Raw genomic sequence first — 19,106 nt, 5'->3', positions numbered from 1 at the left:
ATACAGTTTTCCTCCTAGTCCTGTAATTCTGCCATAACAAGATCACATTATTTTATTTAACACATTGACTATTTCTCAAATACAGCACCTTTGAACTTTTTATGCCTACTTTTGCATTAAACTCTATATGCCAAAGTAATCAAGAGATGCTTCTAGCCGCTATATGCCAAAGTAATCAAGAGATGCTTCTAGCCGCTAATACTACCAAGGGGCCTCTGGTGGTCTAGTGGTTAGAGTGCCTGACTCTCACCTCTGTGACCCGGGTTCAATTCCCGGCCCCCTGGGCAGGTGGAGCTCGTCAGCCGTGGAAGGCAATCCACCTAAGAGAAGGTCACTCTAAACAAACCTACATCCTGGGGACCTCACTGCCACTGTCCAAGCTTTGCTCGGCCCCGGCAGATGAACCTCAGGACTAAAGGGTGGGCTCAGTTCAGCGCACGCTGTGTCTCACCTAAAAATCCACTGCGCAGGCTGGAAGGGTTAATGACCTTTCCCAAAAATCTTTGCTCGCGAAGACTGGCCATTAATACTACCACCAGAATTATTTAGTCAGCAAGCAGCCTACTGCTTCCCTATTTCACACAAGATTTTTGGACAGGAGCAGAAAAAAGCTAATTATTCTGAAAGTCTACGTGTGGCCCCTGTCTCCTCTCCTCCCTCAGACACTGATTACTAATGAAAAAGCTCTCCCATTGTGTAAATGCACTTCAATAACCATCTGCCAGGAATGCACACATCCAGCAAAAATGTGTCATGGCTGCATGTACTTCCTACAATGAAACAAACTGGACACAGTAACCATGTCACCCATGCAAAGTCATATTAACAAAATTTAGCAGCAGTTGTACTCTGGTCACAAAACAGTGGCACATCAAGTGATTCACAGCCATTTAAACAGTTACATATGCATTTTCTGCCTCACTATAAGAAAAACATACTGCTTTAAAGAGCTTCAACAACTACTAATAAAAAGTTGAGGATTGCTGTTTTCTCAATTGATAAATACGTGATACCACCTTTAAATAAAACATGATTCTAAATATATTCCCATTTTCTCCAAACTTGTAAATGAAAGTATAACACAATACCGCCCTTGAGGAAACACTAAATGTCAATATGCAAGACGTAGAGACAAGTACCTTCACATGAAACAAGTTTTTCAATTCCTTATCTGAAAAATAAATTTATTTTAGAGGATAAAGTTTTTCAAAGTTGGCATTTTCAAACACCAAAGCTAACTTCTCAAACCCTTTAAGAACACAGGAATGGAAGTAACTGTCTTCGACACATATTTTACTTTGCTTAAGCGTGAAATCTGCAAACTGAAGAGAGAACTCCTCTCAGCCTTCTTTGTGTGGTTAGTAACTGTCTCAAGAGTTTTGAATTGTTTGGATCTTCAAAACTTGATAAGCACTTTATGTGTCTCAAGGAACAGCTCTTAACTATGGAGATACACACTTGCTTTTCTTCAAACAACTGTGCTCATATTCATTTCATAAAAAGTAATATCAAAACCACTGTTTCTGAAATGGAAGCATAAAAAGACTACCGAAGCAGAGACTCTTCTTGTTGCACAACTGAAGCTGTTAAACAGAGCAAGTTAGTATGTCCAGTGTTCTCCAACTGGGCTACCACTGAACAGAAACTTGGATGACTCCACCTCTCAGAGAGATGCAAGCACCAAGGAAAAGCTCTGAGGTGCTTCCTGCTGTCAGCACCAAGGGGTAGGCTCCATGAACAACTTCACAATGATGGGTTTCCATCTTTGATACCTCATACAGGTGGGGAAGGAAAGCAAGATAACTGGAAATACAACCAACCAATACGCACTACCACTCCATTTTCCTTAGAAAACTCTTAACTCCTGAAGGCAATTTTTCCCCTATGTGAAACATACTTTAAAAGTCCTCTTGGCCAACATGGCTGCCACAAAAAACCCCACTGCTTTCCGGGAACAAAGGAAAAAGCTTATACAGCCCCAACAGCAAGGGAAGTAACAAGCTATAAATGAGAGTTCTTCTACCAAAAAAAAAAACCAAAACAACCCCAACATCATTACAGAATGCCATTTTGGACTCTTGGTCCATATTAGAGGAAAACCATTTTATTAGGGTTCCTCAGCAGCAGTAAAGGTCGCATTTCATTTCTCACTGACCATCCATCTTTGGAGGAGGGAAAAAGCACTTCTAAAGATGCTAAATACATGTCTCCACCCCACAGATGAAAAGCTTCAATACGACTGTACATAAAAAATTTTTATAACTGTCTCTCTTCAGACCATTTGCCAAAAAATCTTTGTTCTGTTTACACAACTAAAACATATTGGTCAAGACTGCGATGTTCCACCTTCACAGAATGTTTTGAATGTCTTAATACAATTTACACACTTTATATACATGTTTATAGATGTTCAAGTATTTTGAACAAATCAGCCTGTGCCTGCAGATTCTTGGTTGTCCACCATAGGCTTCAGCTGAAATATCTGTAACCAACTTTATAGCTACAGTGCTATAAAGTGATAATAAACTTGCATTCTAATTATAAACTCAGTCTTAGATGTAGGTTTTCATTGTCAGTTCTCTCGCTCCAATGAGTGCTTCACACAGTAAAAAAGTTAAAACATAAATTACAAGTAATTTTTCTTGAACATCTGATAACTTTGTATTAGCATTTGCAGAACAGTTGACATATATCTTGTTCTATCCGTGCAGGTTCAGTTTCATCTATTCTTTGTCCTTTTGAGGGTATTTGTTTCACATTTTTTAGAACATTTGCCACTACTTTAAAATACAGAAAAAAGGTGGCATTCACTTGCAGAATCTTTACTGACACAATGAACTTACTTACTTTTTAATTGTTACTCAGTTAATTTCTGCAGTTTAGAAAATTTTACAGACTTTCATTATTCTGTTTTACTCAGATCTCCAGTGATGAAGTCCATGGGGACTGGAGATGCAGACTGACAATTCATCACCTCTTTAAAGAATGAGGATGAAGCACAAGCTCATTTTTCTTTCTAGTGTCAAAGCACTCCATGAATACCAAGAAGGCGGTACCTAATCCCTTCTATTTATTCTTGTGATGCTGACACAGACACAGATCAGAAAGACTATGATTATACTTAATATGCATTTTTTTGTAATAACAGGGATCTTGATGCGCAGACCCTATAAATGTACAAAGAGAAAATGACAATGGCAAGATTTCTAGAAAACGGTTGTTTTAATGAAGTTGAAGGAGTTTTCAACTGGACAATCCAAGAAAAGAATTTGACAAGTGATAGACATGTAGATTCTTAGGAAAAAATTCTTTACCGTGAGGGTGGTGAGACACTGGAACAGGCTGCCCAGAGAAATTGTGGATGTCCCATCCCTTAAGGTGTTCAAGGCCAGGCTGGGTGGAGCTCTGAGCAACCTGGTCTGGCAGAAGGTGTACCTGTCCACAGCAGGGGGCTTGGAACTAGACGATCTTTAAGGTCCCTTCCAACCCAATCTATTCTATGATTTGATAATATGTACAAATATGTATCAAATATACTTTTTATATTAGACCATAACTGCCAGTCCTAAAGAAGCTGTCCACATTCAAGTTAAAATGTCATTATCAAGAGAAGTTCTGCAGCTGCAAGTGTAGAAGTGGGAACAGGTCAGTACCAGCATGTTTGGTACTGGTCTCATCAGTACTACCAGTTGAACTAAATTTTCATTGCCCAAAGATCTTGAAGGTCTGGTTGGTGTAAAGATTAACAAGACTACTATAGCAGAAATATCTGAAGTAAGGATGATGGTTTGGAAAGCATCACATTCAAAAATAAACAAAGAACTTGCTGATTTCAATGTTAAAGTGTTCTTTTACTGAAGTCAACATCTCTGCCTCATTGCTCTATTATTGATTTTACATTCTGTGTCTAGAAAAGAGGCATGCCTTCTAAGATAAAAGATATAACTCATCTTTTGCACAATTCTCACCTTGCCCATTACTTTGATTAAAAACCCACTTCACCAGTTCTTCTTTTTCCCTTGAAACCTCTTCTGGAAGTGAAGGGGCATTTCTAGTTTCTAGTGGAATTTATGGCTGTCTTTTGAGAGGATATCTTCTGAAGCATATAGCCTTCCTCAAGGAAAAATAAATGTTCAGTTCTATAGAGCACATCTGAAAAAAATCTTTGCACAATACAGACCTTTGCACTGCTCATACAACTCCAAGAAGCAACATAAACCTCAAACTGACACCAATGAACATACTTCCTGTAAGGAAATAAGTGAGTTGAAGTGAACTCCAACAACTAACATGAGCTGAAAAAATACAGATGTAGGCAGAATAAGCATACTCCTTATACACCTGCCTGTGGAGTCAAGGGTTTGCAAGCAGTACAACTAGCAGTAATACGCAGTTCAAGAACACTGGTCATCAGCAAACTGTCACTCAAATGACAGCACTCAGGTTCAGTATGTTTTGTCTTTCAGTACCCAGTCTCTCTCAGTGAGATCATGGTAGGTTATTCTACTTAATCCATCAAGACTTAAAGCTCACACTATATGCCTTCCAAATAAATGGAATATGTGTTATACAGATACAAAGGACCAGATCTTGCTTTCATTTCCATAAAATAAACTTAAGATGATTTCATGATCCAGTATGTTCATAACTAGGCAGGCCTATCACCCACCCACATTGAAAATGTATCCCAAAAGGCTTCAAACTGTCATACAATTTGTTTGCATACATGCCAAATACTATCAGCAACTTCCATTAATTCAACTAAAATGCCATACTAACAATTCTTTTAATATTTAGTTATTCTCTAGAAAATAGCTGAAGTGTGATGGGCTCTGGTCATTTTAGGAGCTTTCAACTTATCAGGACTGTAATCTCCATTTTACATATTTATCCAGCTCAACTTTAATAAATTCAGTTGAAATTTTTAGTAATACACATAATTTAAGTAATCACATATTTCTAAATATATATATAAATAATTTATATCTGAACAAATTATACATTTACAAATCCAAGATATAATGAACTGGCTTGGCAGACATACTAAAATGTCTGACATATCAGACACCTTCTTACTTACACTCTGCAAAAGCCTTTTCACTCAGGAATATTTCAGGGTAAAACCTGTACTTTGACTTGTATTCTCCCCACTCAAAACTAGCAAAAAGTAGTGTTTACATTATTTTAAATATTTTATTTCTGCAAAACGCTTGTTGAAAGACAACCTACCTATGAAAAAAATTTATGCCAGAATTAACAAGTCTGGAATTGACATGCTGAAGTAATCACCCTGTATATACAACACGAAGGCTCAAAAAAACCCAACACAAATGCAATGCAGCAGTCTGAGTCACACTAAGGCACTAAAGTCCCTACATTAAAATTAAAGAATGTTAGGAATGAGACAGCATTAAAATGAGAAAAGACACACAGAAAGACAATGCATATTTCATTAAAAAAAAAAGGAAGAAAAACAAAGATAATACAGACTAATGAACATGCACACCTTTTAAAAAAAGGTCAACATTTAAATGCATTTTCTTTCTCCTCAGGTAACAAGATACTAACAGAAAGAAAGGCAGAACTCATTTTGTGCAGTTCTTTGAAAAGACAGATGCAGCGCATGGTAGGAGTGACTGGGAGGATGGGCTTATTTCCACCCTAGCCAATAAGGAAGACCAAATACCTTTGTGCTTGTCCCGTTTATGCTTTAGCTGTGCTGGATGGGGTCTGATTCTGGCTAGAGCCTGCTCTCGATGGTTCATAAAAATAGGACCAGGAAATACAAGGGGGCCTGAGGAGAAACATTTTGCACATGCATAGGAAAGCTCACAAAATGGAAACAGTGTGTTAAACAAAATTCAAATTAAAAGCAATGAAAAAAACATAAAGAATAATTATTTTATAGTAATCTTTTCTTAAATTCAAAATGCCTTAAAAGAAAGTTGCCATTTCTTGATAATAGGACCAAATATTACACAAAGAAATAATAAATATCCCACAGTGACAGTTTTACCTGAACCTCTAAGTATGCAACTGTACTCCAAGCAACGGAAATACAACAGACTCACACTAGAGTAAAATTTGATAGCAAATATCCATTATTGTCTTTATTAGATAAAAAAAATATTATTATGCCTTACATCATACAATATTACATACAAAATACTGATTTGGAATAATACCATCAGATCAATGTTACATTTAAAAAACGTAATCATAAAACTGTTCACAATTACTATATTTAAAATGCAGAGGAATCAATTATAAAGAAAACAACTACCCAAACCCAACTCTTCCATTAAGACAATTTTTCAAATCATATGACTTTTTTCTTATCTATTCACTAATTTTGAAACCTATTTATTTTTAAAATATTTTTCCATCTATGTAAAGGTCTTAAAGAGAAGATCTGATTTGAAGAAAGCAATGGTACCTGTATTTAAAATTTTTTCTAAACCACTTTTTCTTTTTAAAAATCTAGACTTAGGTAGTGATGTACTATGTTTAACTGAGGCTGAGTATATGTAGATCATGAAAAAGTGGTTTGTTTGTTTAATCTGTATTTCTCCTCTGTTTTATAGGTTAAATACGAAACCAAGAATTCTTCGGAGGCTTCTCCTTCTTTCAGAAGTCTCACATTTAATCAAAACCATGAATCAGGTGCAACCAATTCTGCCAAGTGACACTCCATTCCATGGGTTCCCAAATCCAGTCACTATATGGACTGTAAACAAAAGCCCCCCATATTGGGCTTTAAGTCACATTATAAACAGATTTACGTTCAAAAACAAGTATTCCTCCTCCTGCTACAAATTGACTGATATTCTCATTCCTCAGCTGACCTGTATTAACAAGACCATGTAGACTAACTTTTCATAAATGCCCACTGTGTCAGGTTTCCTGCTATCACCTTTAGACCATCAGTTCCTTCATGCTAGACAGTATGGACAAAAATTTAAAGTTAGGCCAGATCTTTGTAGCTTTAGAACCTTTAAATGAAGAAACTTGTCTTCACACAGCGAAGTTCCCAAATTTTAGCATTAACTTCAAAACCAAAATGAAAAATGTTTTAAAAACACAGTACTGTCTTGTCTCCCTAGCTCTGAGATTCACACAAGTGTTAGATAATATAATGGCCCCAAACCTCTTCAATCGTGTTTGTTTCTACACACAACAGAGAATTTTTATTTTGGTTCTACTGTATTTATCTGGACTCTTTATCCTAGAATAAGTACCCTTGTTATTTAAGAACTCCTTCTGATAAATCAAGATCATAATTTCCTTTACCTTCATCTTGCAGACTCTTCCTTCAGTTCTTTTGCTATTGCTCCCTCTTTTTAGTCCCCTCTCAATTTGAGCTTCCATTTTATATATATATATATATATTTTTATTTTTTTTTTGGCAAAAATTACTTTCTACCAGGCCACCAGTGTTTAATAATCTACTTTCCACAGTTTAGACTTAGACAATAAATTACACTTTGCTTTTTAACCAAGCTGGAGGAGAAATACTGAGAAGTTCACTGAGGCACACTAGAAAAAGGCAAGAAAGGGGAAACAGACAACTGGCGAGCAGATTATGAAAGATAAAAATGTTTGAAGGACAAATGATACAGAGGAAAGGTGAATGAACAGAAGAAAATAAGAAAAAAGTAATGGGACTTACTGAGAAGTTCCTAATGAAATTAAAAGCCCAAGAAATATAGAACAGACAGGACAATATGACAAAAGTAGAACTTGTATGAAAAAAGTTGCAGGGATTGCAAGGAGTGTGGCTTTAAGTGTGTGGATCTAAGATATTTGTGGGTGACTGAACAGAAGAAGTGATCTCTAGACAACTTAGGCAAAGATTCTGAAGTTCCAGAAAAGGTCTGCACAAGAAACAATGAAGGGAACAAGACACAGCCCTGAAGGCAGCCTTTGGCATTTTAGTGCTAAGAGCAAAGAGCAGAAAAGAAGTGAAGTACATTAGGATGAGTAAAAGAACTACAGGAGATTTGGGGGAGACAGAAAATGTTTAGGAAGCATAAGAGGCTGTCAGCTTCAGCATGGTGCTAGCACACAGTTGTCATTAGTTTCCAAGCTACTCATCTGAATTGCATGTCCCTAGCCAAGATGACAATTCTGTACCAGTAAAACCTGACTGGGCAAGATTTATCTGTGTTTCTGAATATTCCTATGTACTCTACATTTACCATTATTAGAAATGAACTTGAATCCAAAATAAAGTTCAATGCAATGTATCTTCAGCTCATAATAATTTGTACCCAAATCCATGTAACACAAATCCGTCATCCTCCTTGGCTTTTTGTGCATGCCAAATCTATAACACCATCATAATATAATAGGAAACATCTACATTTTGATCACTTTGTGACGCCTGCCTCCTTGGTCACATGCTGGTAAGATGTAAAGTACCTCCCTGTCCCTCCAAAATAACAACGCAGGAAACAGAACACTAGAATAATTCATACAGAGCATATCTGCCCTCTGCTTACATCTGAAGTTGTCTGTACAATGGGAGCAGAGTTCACGTACTGTGAATTATCCAGCCATGCATTAGACACTTTGTTTATTTTGTTAGAAAATGCCTGCAGAGTATTATTTGGAAAACTGTTCTAGAAGCTTCTAACATAGATCTGCACGGGGAAAAATGATCTATCACTATTCTCAATTATTTTAGAAGCTCAAGTGACAGTTCAGCAAAGGGGAGTCACTGGTAGACTACAGACCCGCTGCTTTAAATCAGTTGCTATATGATGGAAAATAACATTCACGCTCTGCCTTGGTTTTGTCATAGACTGTTTTATCATAGTTAAGTTGCAAGGTTAAATAGCCCCAGCCAAGGGAATGTCAAGATTAGCTTTTCTCTCTTGGTCCTACAAGATTCAGGTCTTTCAAAAAAGACATTGTTTGGTAGTGAATTGAAAGAGTAAAGGAGAAAAATACTTAACCACAGAAGTAATTTCATTTTCTAGCAAATAGAATGCATTTATTAAGTCATACAGCGGACTACAGGAAAATGTACACAATTGATTTCATCCTACATGCACTTGCATGCTTTTGCAATTTCGGTCATCTAAGCACTTATGCACTACTATCAAAGAGATTAATGTTTGATTTTATATTACACATATTTTGACTTCTTCTACTAACTATCTTACCCTAAACAAATGCTATTTGGTAAGCTGTGATTACAGAAGACTGAAATTAATTATCTCAAATGCTGACTTCCACATCAGCGCACAGAACATAACAGGCTACCTAAAAGATAGTACATGATCACATGTGTCATGAGGTACAAAGACAAGCAGTATAAATCAAGGTAGCAGAGCGAAGTCCTAGGTGTACAATCTTCTGTTGTAAAAAATTTTTGGCTTCTTGAATCCTTGTAAGAGACAAAGCATATTTCTTTTTTGTGGTGGTGGGGTTTGGGTTTTTTTCAATAATAAAATAGGGAAGCAAAACCTTAATATAGAAAAATAGTTATCTAATATGTCAACAGGTGACAAATTTTAAAGAAAAATATTTCAGAAAATAGAACTGGAGACAAATGCTTGGTTTCAGTTCCACTAGAAGTGGAAAACATTATACTGAGATAATGTCCCACCTCTACAGCCTTAAACAAAATTTAATAATCCTATGAGGCACAGATAATAGTTACGAAGCATGTTCTTTAAAACTGTATTTTTCAGACTATGAGTAGTAATATATTTTTAAGTCAGAAATATGCATGGAGAATATCATTGTGCTGTGTAAGCACTAAAGTTAATTGCAGTTTGCTACTTTTGCTCAAAAAATTGAAAATAAAGACAGGATACATGTCTCTTCCTGTAGTCTGAAAGTTCTTTTCTACTGATGATTAAATTGTACAAATCAGATGTGGAAGAAAAATTATTAAGGTCTTTCAAAGCCAAAGAAGAGGTGCACGTTAGCCAAAACAAGCATGAAAGGCAACATGGGAGTAACAGAGAATGAGATGGAAGTAGAATGCATGATAATCTTAATTTTTGCACTTTCTCCCTTCGGAATACTTGACTCTGTATATATTGTTAAATAAATGTGAAAGATGTATCTCTGTATATAAATACATAAAGTAAATTAAAACAGAAAATATTAACCAGAACTGTTCTCATTGAGTCTACTGAAAATCCGAGTTCTAAAACTATAATAGAAATACAAACATTTCTACTTTAAACATCAGTTTTACCAACAATAATCAGCTCTTGCAGAAAGGAGTCACAGACTCAAATACAACAACGAAATTTCATAGAATCATACCTGCTGGTTATTAGGGACAAAAACCTACAGCTTTGTCTTGAAAGCATTCTTAGAAAGAAAGTCATGCATGTAAAAAGGCAGGGGATTTTTTGACTGGTTTTTGTTTGTTTAGAGAACTCTGAAACAAATGTAACCTTCAGGTGTTGAAAGCATCAAAATAAATATTTAACTAAAACTACAGAAAGAAGCTACACCATTATTTAACACAGAATATTGCATTTGAATAGATATTTCTGCTGTGTATTTAGGTACATGTTCAGCAATGACACAGAGAATAGTGTTACTGACAAACTGATTTCAAGCTCTGAGTGGCTTGTGTAGATCTTAAACAGGTTCACAGGATATTTGGCCTACCATGGTAAAACAAATTACTGAATTAACTGAATCAGTTACACTTCAGAAAAATGAAAAAATGCCCATATATAGGCGGTCTCAGATAACTTTGTCTCAAAACACAGCAGCTTTGACTAAAATTAATAAATTTCCTGTGGGTTCTTTTGTTGTTGCAAGTAGAATAAGACTGATGAAAAATAATTTTTCTTTTTTTATTAGGGCATCAAAAGCCAAATCTTGATTAATTACACACCAAATCTGCATCTCAGTAATGATCACCTAAAGGTTTTTACATCATAGGCTGAGAAATAGTAGTGAAGTACCAGTGAAACATGAGACCACTTATTATCACCATACTAAGAACCCTTTCTGTATTTTTTAGCTTATTAGTTAAATACAGTTTAAAAAGCTGTTCTCACAGTCTTCTGAAAAAAAACCCTGGAGTTATCTTCAAGTGATAAATTGAAATCTTTGACTATTTCTGAATTCTATTACTTCAAATATGAATCTGAAAAAGTTGTGGGAACAGCTTTCAAGATTACCTCCCCCAGTAAATGCTAATCTTAGGTTCATTACATTAATTGTACAGTGAGGCCCACAGATTTCTATAACCCATTAAGGTTTAACTTAATGCCCCCACGGGTAAAAACATTGGTGTTTCATAGGAAAGGAAACATAATCTAACCATATTCTGAACATTCTAACATATAAAAATTCATTACCACAGAAAACAATGAAGTGCAACTACTAGTGCAACTACTTCCATACTCATCTCTCACATCATGCTCCAAGCCAGCCTGAAAAGCAAAAAATTTCATCATATGGTATATCAGCTCCTTGACTAATTATCAAAATGACAGTGAAAAGCTGAGATAATTCCATGAATAACTATGTTGAGATATTACATTTTAGTATAGAAGCTGTGATGAATACAGCTGGCTTTATTTCTCAAAAGGTGATACACCCAACTCAAAAATGTGGAATTGATTTTGAACCCTCTTCACTGCTCCTGTCACAGCCATTAAGCCAGAAGCAGAAAAGTAGTGAATGAAGTAGCTCATTACCACTGTTGCAGAAAGGAGCAAAACTGGTCACCTGAACACACTGTACATACTTGTTGCACTGAAAAGAGCAAAGAAATATAATCCGTATTAAGCAACTTTCAAGTTTTTTGAAATAATTAATTTATTATCCCACATTGAAACACTTCCACTGTTAATTTTAAGGATCTCTTTTTTCACTAAACAAAACTTCTTTCTTAAGTGAAGCAACATGAATAGCTGATTCTAAACATAAAAATTATTTACTGGTTACAATTCTATGATAGCAAGTCTAATCTAATCTGCTGTGACTCATTTCAAGATAAAAACCAGAGAAATCTTCAGGATAAGTACCTAAAATTTCTCAAGTTATTTACCACTCATTGTGGTGCTGCTGAACAGCATATATACAGGTTCCTTACAAAAGTGTCAGGCTACCTGAACGATATTTGAGAAGTAAATCAATTGGTTGTAATAGTAGCACTGAACTAGGTCATTGACATTGCAGCTGTTAATGACAACTACTTCTACCCAGAATATCTAAATTCAGAGTTCATATTTTCAGACAAATGCAAATAAAGATGAGCATTCTCATCTTCCATACAAGAGACCATAACTGACTTCAGGAAGGAGTTAAATGAATGTCATACCTGTAGACATAACCATCACTTTCTCCCTTAATTCAAGTGGATTGCTAGAACATATTTTTAAACCAGAAGTCACCATAACAGGAGTAAATATGGAGCTCTGGTAAAGAAGCACGAACAATTAGAAACCAGTAGACTTCCAGCACTTGTGCTCTTACACCTCTGTCCTAAACTTTACTCCGATTACAACAATAATAAGGTAAATGTGCAAGAGGTTTCTTTGCGATTTTTTGACTGTTTTATTTGCATGACTGTTTTAGGAATGAAATATTCCTATTTACTTGAAAAGCTTTCCTATGTTGAAATGCTTACAAAACATTCAATATCTAATGAAAATATTTGTACTGAATGAAGGTCATTGCCTGTAACTCAAGAGTGAGTAGCAACATTCAGTGATGGTTCCTATTCTCAACTATGATAAACTACACATACTTTGTTTTTAATAAAAAGAACAAAAGAAATGCATTAACACACTACAACCCAGAAATCAGAATCCCAACAAACTAAATGCTGTGTACATTAACGAAAGGCCCTAACAGAGCTAATCTGGTCTTTAACTGACTAAGCAATGTTTTCAGAAAACTGAAAGGTTAGAACTTTCTTTGGATCTCTAAACAGCTATTTCTTTAGCAAGGATTTCTTCCTTTACCTATGCACAAATACTAGAACTTCTTGGAAGAACTAAGCAGCCTGCCTATTCTTTTAACATTAGTATAACCAAGTTTTTTCAGACCGCAAAACTTTTTGCACACAAAATCTAGTATGCTATTTAAATGTTCTTGTTTTCTCTTATGAAAAGAGCAGCACCATAACAGTTGTCAAGAATGGTGCTATTCTTTGCACCAGTTCATGGAAAACTGCAACATTTGGATGGAGAAGCAAAAAAACCGCCAACTTGTTAACCTGGTGATGCAAATCAAGATTAATTATCAAATACTCATAAATCAAGATGTCTAAGTATTTGTGAAACACTATTCCCAGTTTTATCACATCAGTAATTCGGAAGCAAAACAGGAGACTAACCTCCAACTCTTCCAGTTAGGCATACCCACTACCTCCTGCAGCCACACAGGTATAGAATTTCCATGCTCTTTTGATAGAGAATATAATATGAACATGTGCAACAAGCTGGCCAGCAATATCTTTTTATCTACAGTCCCTATACACTCATCAAACCAACAATAAAAATACATCCCTGATACTGTTAACCTGACTTGTATTTTTGTTTGAGACAGATGGTATACAGAAGGGATCAGCTGCTCTAGTTCTACTTCTAACCACAGAAATAGAAGCAAACTTAAATGTTTCTCTGCTACTCTTCTTTTTCTTTTAACTGAAATTTACCTCCCAGATCTGTCATCACTGATGGGCTGAACAGCAGCACCTTTCAATAATGTCCAGGCATTCAATGACGAATTAAGAAAAAATTATTGTTAGCTGCACCTAATATTTGCCAGCAGCATGCAGTGGAGCTCCAACATGACCTAAACAAAGGCCTTCCCTCTCCCCCTCATAGCTAAAGTTAGTCATTAAGATTCAAAGAAAAATAAATATTCCATCCTTTTCCACATGCATAGACAACTATAAGCTTTCTCTTCTTTGTTGTTCTTTATTTGTGGTGAAACCAGTAATTTCTTAATGCAAGTGAAATAAAAATGTGATTTGCACCAAAAGATTCAGTGGCATAGAGTCTAAGGTGGATCACAAGGCGCATTTTGTGTTTGAATCAAACCAGTATCTAATTCATTAAAGAAGAATCAAAATGGTATTTACTAACACAGCAGGAACTTGAAGATCATAATGTCCCAATAAGTTATTCTTCTTCTCAACACACAATAATTTTACCAACCACATCATCGTTCTTCAAAAAAATATAGTTTCTATCAGTCTAGATCTCTCAACTTTTGCCAGATAAAGACACTGAGCTATTTTAAAACAAGAAGAGTACTGAAAACCTGTTAAGGTACATACTGTTTGTGTGGAAAATCAACACCAAGGTAGATAATACATAAGAAAATTTTGAAAAGTGGCAGCATTTTGTTTTTTGATTCAGTTTGTGTCAAATTTCTCATGCTATGCAAATACAGAAAGGTAATTTTATAAAAAGAAATTTTGCTTACTATAATACAACAGAAATTGAATAATTTATTATAGTAATTAAATAATTCATATTATAGGTAAATTGCACTGAACAGGTTTGCAGTCTTTTCATGTCTTCATATAAAAATGTTTTAGCATCTACATATTAAAAAACTATTATTCAACTAGGAAACAGCAAAAAAATATAAATTGACATGTGAAAGCGATATAAAATCCTCTTCACAATTAAAATTCTGGTTCTTATGCACAGACTTTGTTAAATATACAGATTTTTCCCAATTTTCTAAAAGCATGCTAGGTAACATAAGCTAGCTATTTAGAATCTGATTTTAGTTTGATTACTGTACTGCCTCACTGAAGGAAGACTAGTTTCATTCCTAGAAAACAGACTAAGTAGTTTCTTAAGCTACTCAAGCCTCTTCTCAAGAAGTCACTTACCTCTTCCCTCTTCCAATCTGTGTCTCCTATTGACGCGTTGCCGCTTTTCTTCTTGTCGTAACTGAAGGTGTTCTTCAATATTAACTCCAGGAACAGGGACAGCTAAATAGATTAAGAAAATAAAATATGTAAAATTATGTTTGTTATGATGGCAAAAACCCCTGTAAGTTGTTAAGTAAATGAAAACTGAAACCTACTTACTAGCTGCTCTTTACATGGCTCTGACAATAATGAAAGGACTTAAGAAAATTTGGAGAAGTTTTAGGTTTTATTTCCTAATTTCCTGGTTTTCATGAATCTGGCAATTCCAACGTCACTGAGCAGTACTTAGTACTTAGGCATATACATATCTAAATTAAGTTATGTGTTGTCATGGTTATCTCAATTCTCCCCTAAAAAGTTTCAGAAAGTGTTATTATTAAACCAAGCCCAAAATTGTTTCTATTCTTAAAACGTTTCATATGAACTAGCCCTTTTTTGGTTTAAGAATGCTCAAGTCCTGATATAAGCATTATAGAAAAATTTTCACATACCAAAAAGGACAAGAACAACTTTGTAGTATCAGTATTAGTATCATAAGAGCACAGGTCACAAAGTGGCACAGATATCTATAATACGGGTAAGCTTAAAACATTTCATGTAACAGAATGATCCCACTTTGCTACATAACCAACAAATAAATCTGACTGATAAACTCCATTTTATCCATTTTAACAATATTATACTGAAACTGTCCTGTAATAATAAAGTATGTAAACAAATGTACTGAGGAGAAAAAAGGTGCAGTAAGAAACAGAATTAAAAGCCATCTTGCTAATTTCGTATCACTTACCCAGCAAGAGATCTAAAGGTATCATCTCTTTCACAGCATCAAGGATTCCTCTTTGCCTTGCTTCCTGGCCATCCAGTTCTCTAGCACATGCCTTGCAGCACCCACATACGGCACAGCCTGACTCACCTGAGCCACAACCACAGATTCTGCAGCAAACAGAGTTGTTTTATTACTGTCTTTTATTTTCATGCGTCACTGATGCCTTGGTAATTAAAACATACATTATTAGTTTGCTCTATCTGTGGACATCTAAGTTTTCCTGAGATAAACAGAAAGGACTGCTGTTGGCATGTCCTGGCATGATGCCAGGACCATATGCTGACCATACACTGAATTGACTTCTCAGCATTAACTTTTCTTCACTTAATTTAATGTATATCACATGAAAACATGAACAAGGAAACAAGGAGCACATGAAATGCTGGAGAAGTAGCAATGGTGTTATGTAAAGCAGTGGCCCTTTATGCAGCTCAGCTCAGAAGTAACAGATAAAAGCAACTAGAACAGCAAGATAAAAAACTTCCATCAAAGGACAAAGAAAGGTTATCCTGAGCCAGTAGCTCTGTCAAGAGACAGATTTATATTGGTGCTCATATCCAACAGCTCCTAGTAGAGAACTCTACGTTAAAGTAAAAAAATGTATTTAAAACTAAATTACCTACAGCCATCACAAGCTATTTACAAAAAAATTGAATCTATTTCTGATTTTAAAAGAGCATACTCTTTTAGCTATAATGTTACTTTAGATTTCAGTTTAAAATACATCAGCTCAGTTTACACTCAATACATGCTTTAGCCACTCAACACACTGCATCACGCACATTTCCACACATTTGCTTACCCTCCAGGTACTCTATCAGGACGCCCACTACTAACACAGCTAGCTCCATAGCCTGTGCAATCTCCACATACAGTGCACACCATACACTGCTCCAACTTCCATTTATGCATGCCTGGAGGACACATCATGGACTTCTCATCTTTTTCATCCAGTTCCTCTTCCAGGTCTTCATCCATTGCTGTAGCCATGTTCTCAACTCCAAAACCTAATTAAGATATTGAAACAAGAAATAGTTGTTTTCCAAGGCCAACAAAGAGAGTTCTGGTTACCCAGAGAGGTGAAGTCAGGTTGGACAGGGCTCTGAGCAACATGATCTTTAAAAGGTCCCTTCCAACCCAAACTATTAAATGCTTCTATGAACAGTGGCTCCTGTGGAAGCTCTGAAGAACACTCTCAAATCAGGTTTTAAAAGGAATGACTAGGTATGCCTGATTTGCATGCTCAGCCAGCACAATGACAATTTTGAAACCTCCCTGCACCTGGGCTGGGGTATATAGGTAGGTTTCAAAACTAAAAGGGAAATGAAGCACTTCTATTCAGTACAGAAGTAACAGGTCATTTACTTGTCACGTAAAATATTCCATTAGGCAAAGGTGAATAGGTATGACTTTTTCATATCTCTATTTAGGAGTAACTCAAACATTCAGTTCTGTGGAGAAAGATGTAGACTTGCATTCACATCCTGTTTAAGCAAATGACAACCTCAAGACTGAATGCGAACAAGGAAAGGTAGAAAATGTTTTCTTACTAAGACAGTGGCACATAGCAAGACAAAGAGGATGTGGTTTGGTTTTACTCATTTGTTTTACAGAAAAGCTTTTCTACTGACAGAAAGTAATTAAGTTCTGTTCTTCGTGGGGTTTTTTTAATTTTTTTTAAACATTACTATGTTTATTAGTATGTGCACAACACCAAATACCTGAGAGTTGAAGTGAAAGCATTCATGCCTGTTTGTTTTTTTAAGCACGTTGTATTTACTTAATTAGTACTGGAATTACATTTTATAATAAAATGTTTAGCTTTGGTTTCACGTGGGATATTTTGCAGCACACAAAACAAAAGGAAAAATCTAGGTCCCACACCTTTTCCTCCCTGGCTCATGGAGCCTGTGTCTCGTCCACACTGTCCTTTATTATTTACACCGAATGTCCAAACTTCCCCATTCTTCATTAACACACAGGTGTGAGCTTTGCCCATGGCTACTTGAGTCACAAAATGGCCTTTCAAATCTGTTACTAAACCTGGAAGACATAAAATACTTGAGTGGCAAATTGAACTTTCTAGCTGAGAAGGAAACTCAATGATATAACAAAACCGCTAGTGGATACAGACAATTTTAAAATTAATGGCAAAGGAGAAAAACAACAGATTTAAAAAACCAAGTGCTAGAATTAGAAGGAGAATTAGGCCTAGGCCACTTGTGCTGCAAAGAAAGAAAAGCCAAAAAAGCAAACCTAATCCTGCTGCAAATCACTTGTTCTGAAAAACAATTTTAAAGGAGCCATAAGGCCACTGGAATTTCATTACTATTTTATTTAAACTGACATGTACTTGATCACCTGCTGCCTTACAAGCATAGAAACATATAAAGTCTGGTTTCTGGCAGACTTTGAAGCAAAACATGTCTCATTTCTATGACTTTCCCTGTGTGGCCTTCTAGTGTCAGATATTTACAACAAGAGATTTTATTTCTTTTTCTCCATAGTGGAAGCATTAATTTGGGTATTTGTCACCACTGCTGCTAAGTATTTTTACAGAACTTGTGGAAACTTGTCTTCTATTTCTACCCTTCTGTCATATTTACCTCAATCAGCAGAATGTCAGAAATCTATCAGAACAGTAAGAAACAAACAACATTTTCGCAGGCTAAAAACTACCAAGCTAATTTCAACTAGCCTAGTTGGGGAATAATTTAAAAGACAAATATTAACTTACTTGTACTATCAGAGTAAATAGCATCTTTTCCAAACATGTAGAGTTCTCCATCTTTTGAAATTACAGAACTGCTTCCATTATTGCACGCTGTAGATATGACAATCTTTCCTTCCATTTTAATAATTTTTTTAGGCTTATATGGTTTTGACTGCCGTCTGCTTTTAGCTTTAAATAAATAAGTTACAAGTCAATCTACCAAAAAAAACCAACCCCAACAACAAAAACATCAAAGGCACAATAACATCGTTCATATAATCAGGAGTTAGTTTTCAGGTTGCTACCGAAAAAGAAAAAAAAACAAACAAAACCAACCAAATAAAAACCCACAAACAACCCCCCCCACAACTATATGTACCATCTCTTGGTTTAATTTTTATTGGATTATATGGGTTCCCCTAAAAAATTCAATGGCAAGCAAAGTCATGATTAGATCAATATCTTTCAGGAATGATTCTCCAAGTATTTCAAAACACTTATTATTATTAATTAATCTACCACAACATAACAGAACAGCCTGTTTCCTAAAGGGAAGTATTTAATTTAATATCACAGTAGATCACAGCTTTGAGGCACATAAAGCTATCTTTGTCTTAAAATTGAACCTGAACATACAACTTCAGAGACCAGAACTAGGAAATTTGTTAATTTTATATTGA

At 35.5% G+C, this 19,106-nt stretch overlaps 1 protein-coding gene across 6 annotated transcripts in view; it reads right to left on the bottom strand.

The window, feature by feature from the left end:
- MYCBP2 (MYC binding protein 2) overlaps window positions 1–19,106 on the bottom strand; it is a 179,727-nt gene that overhangs the window by 109,995 nt on the left and 50,626 nt on the right. For all 6 annotated transcript variants that reach the window (XM_027744280.2, XM_039386244.1, XM_039386246.1 and 3 more), the window contains exons 13-17: window positions 18,451–18,615; window positions 17,598–17,756; window positions 16,516–16,720; window positions 15,675–15,820; window positions 14,843–14,944 (exon numbers count right to left, since the gene is read on the bottom strand). In XM_027744280.2, coding sequence (XP_027600081.1) covers window positions 14,843–14,944; window positions 15,675–15,820; window positions 16,516–16,720; window positions 17,598–17,756; window positions 18,451–18,615 — 777 coding nt within the window. The remainder of the gene's footprint in view (window positions 1–14,842; window positions 14,945–15,674; window positions 15,821–16,515; window positions 16,721–17,597; window positions 17,757–18,450; window positions 18,616–19,106) is intronic.

Source organism: Pipra filicauda, unplaced genomic scaffold (genome assembly GCF_003945595.2).
Source record: "Pipra filicauda isolate LSUMZ 115617 unplaced genomic scaffold, ASM394559v2 scaffold476_size470866_pilon, whole genome shotgun sequence".
Taxonomy (NCBI): domain Eukaryota; kingdom Metazoa; phylum Chordata; class Aves; order Passeriformes; family Pipridae; genus Pipra; species Pipra filicauda.
The sequence above is the reverse complement of the archived record's forward strand: the minus strand, read 5'-3'. Positions and strand labels throughout refer to the sequence as shown.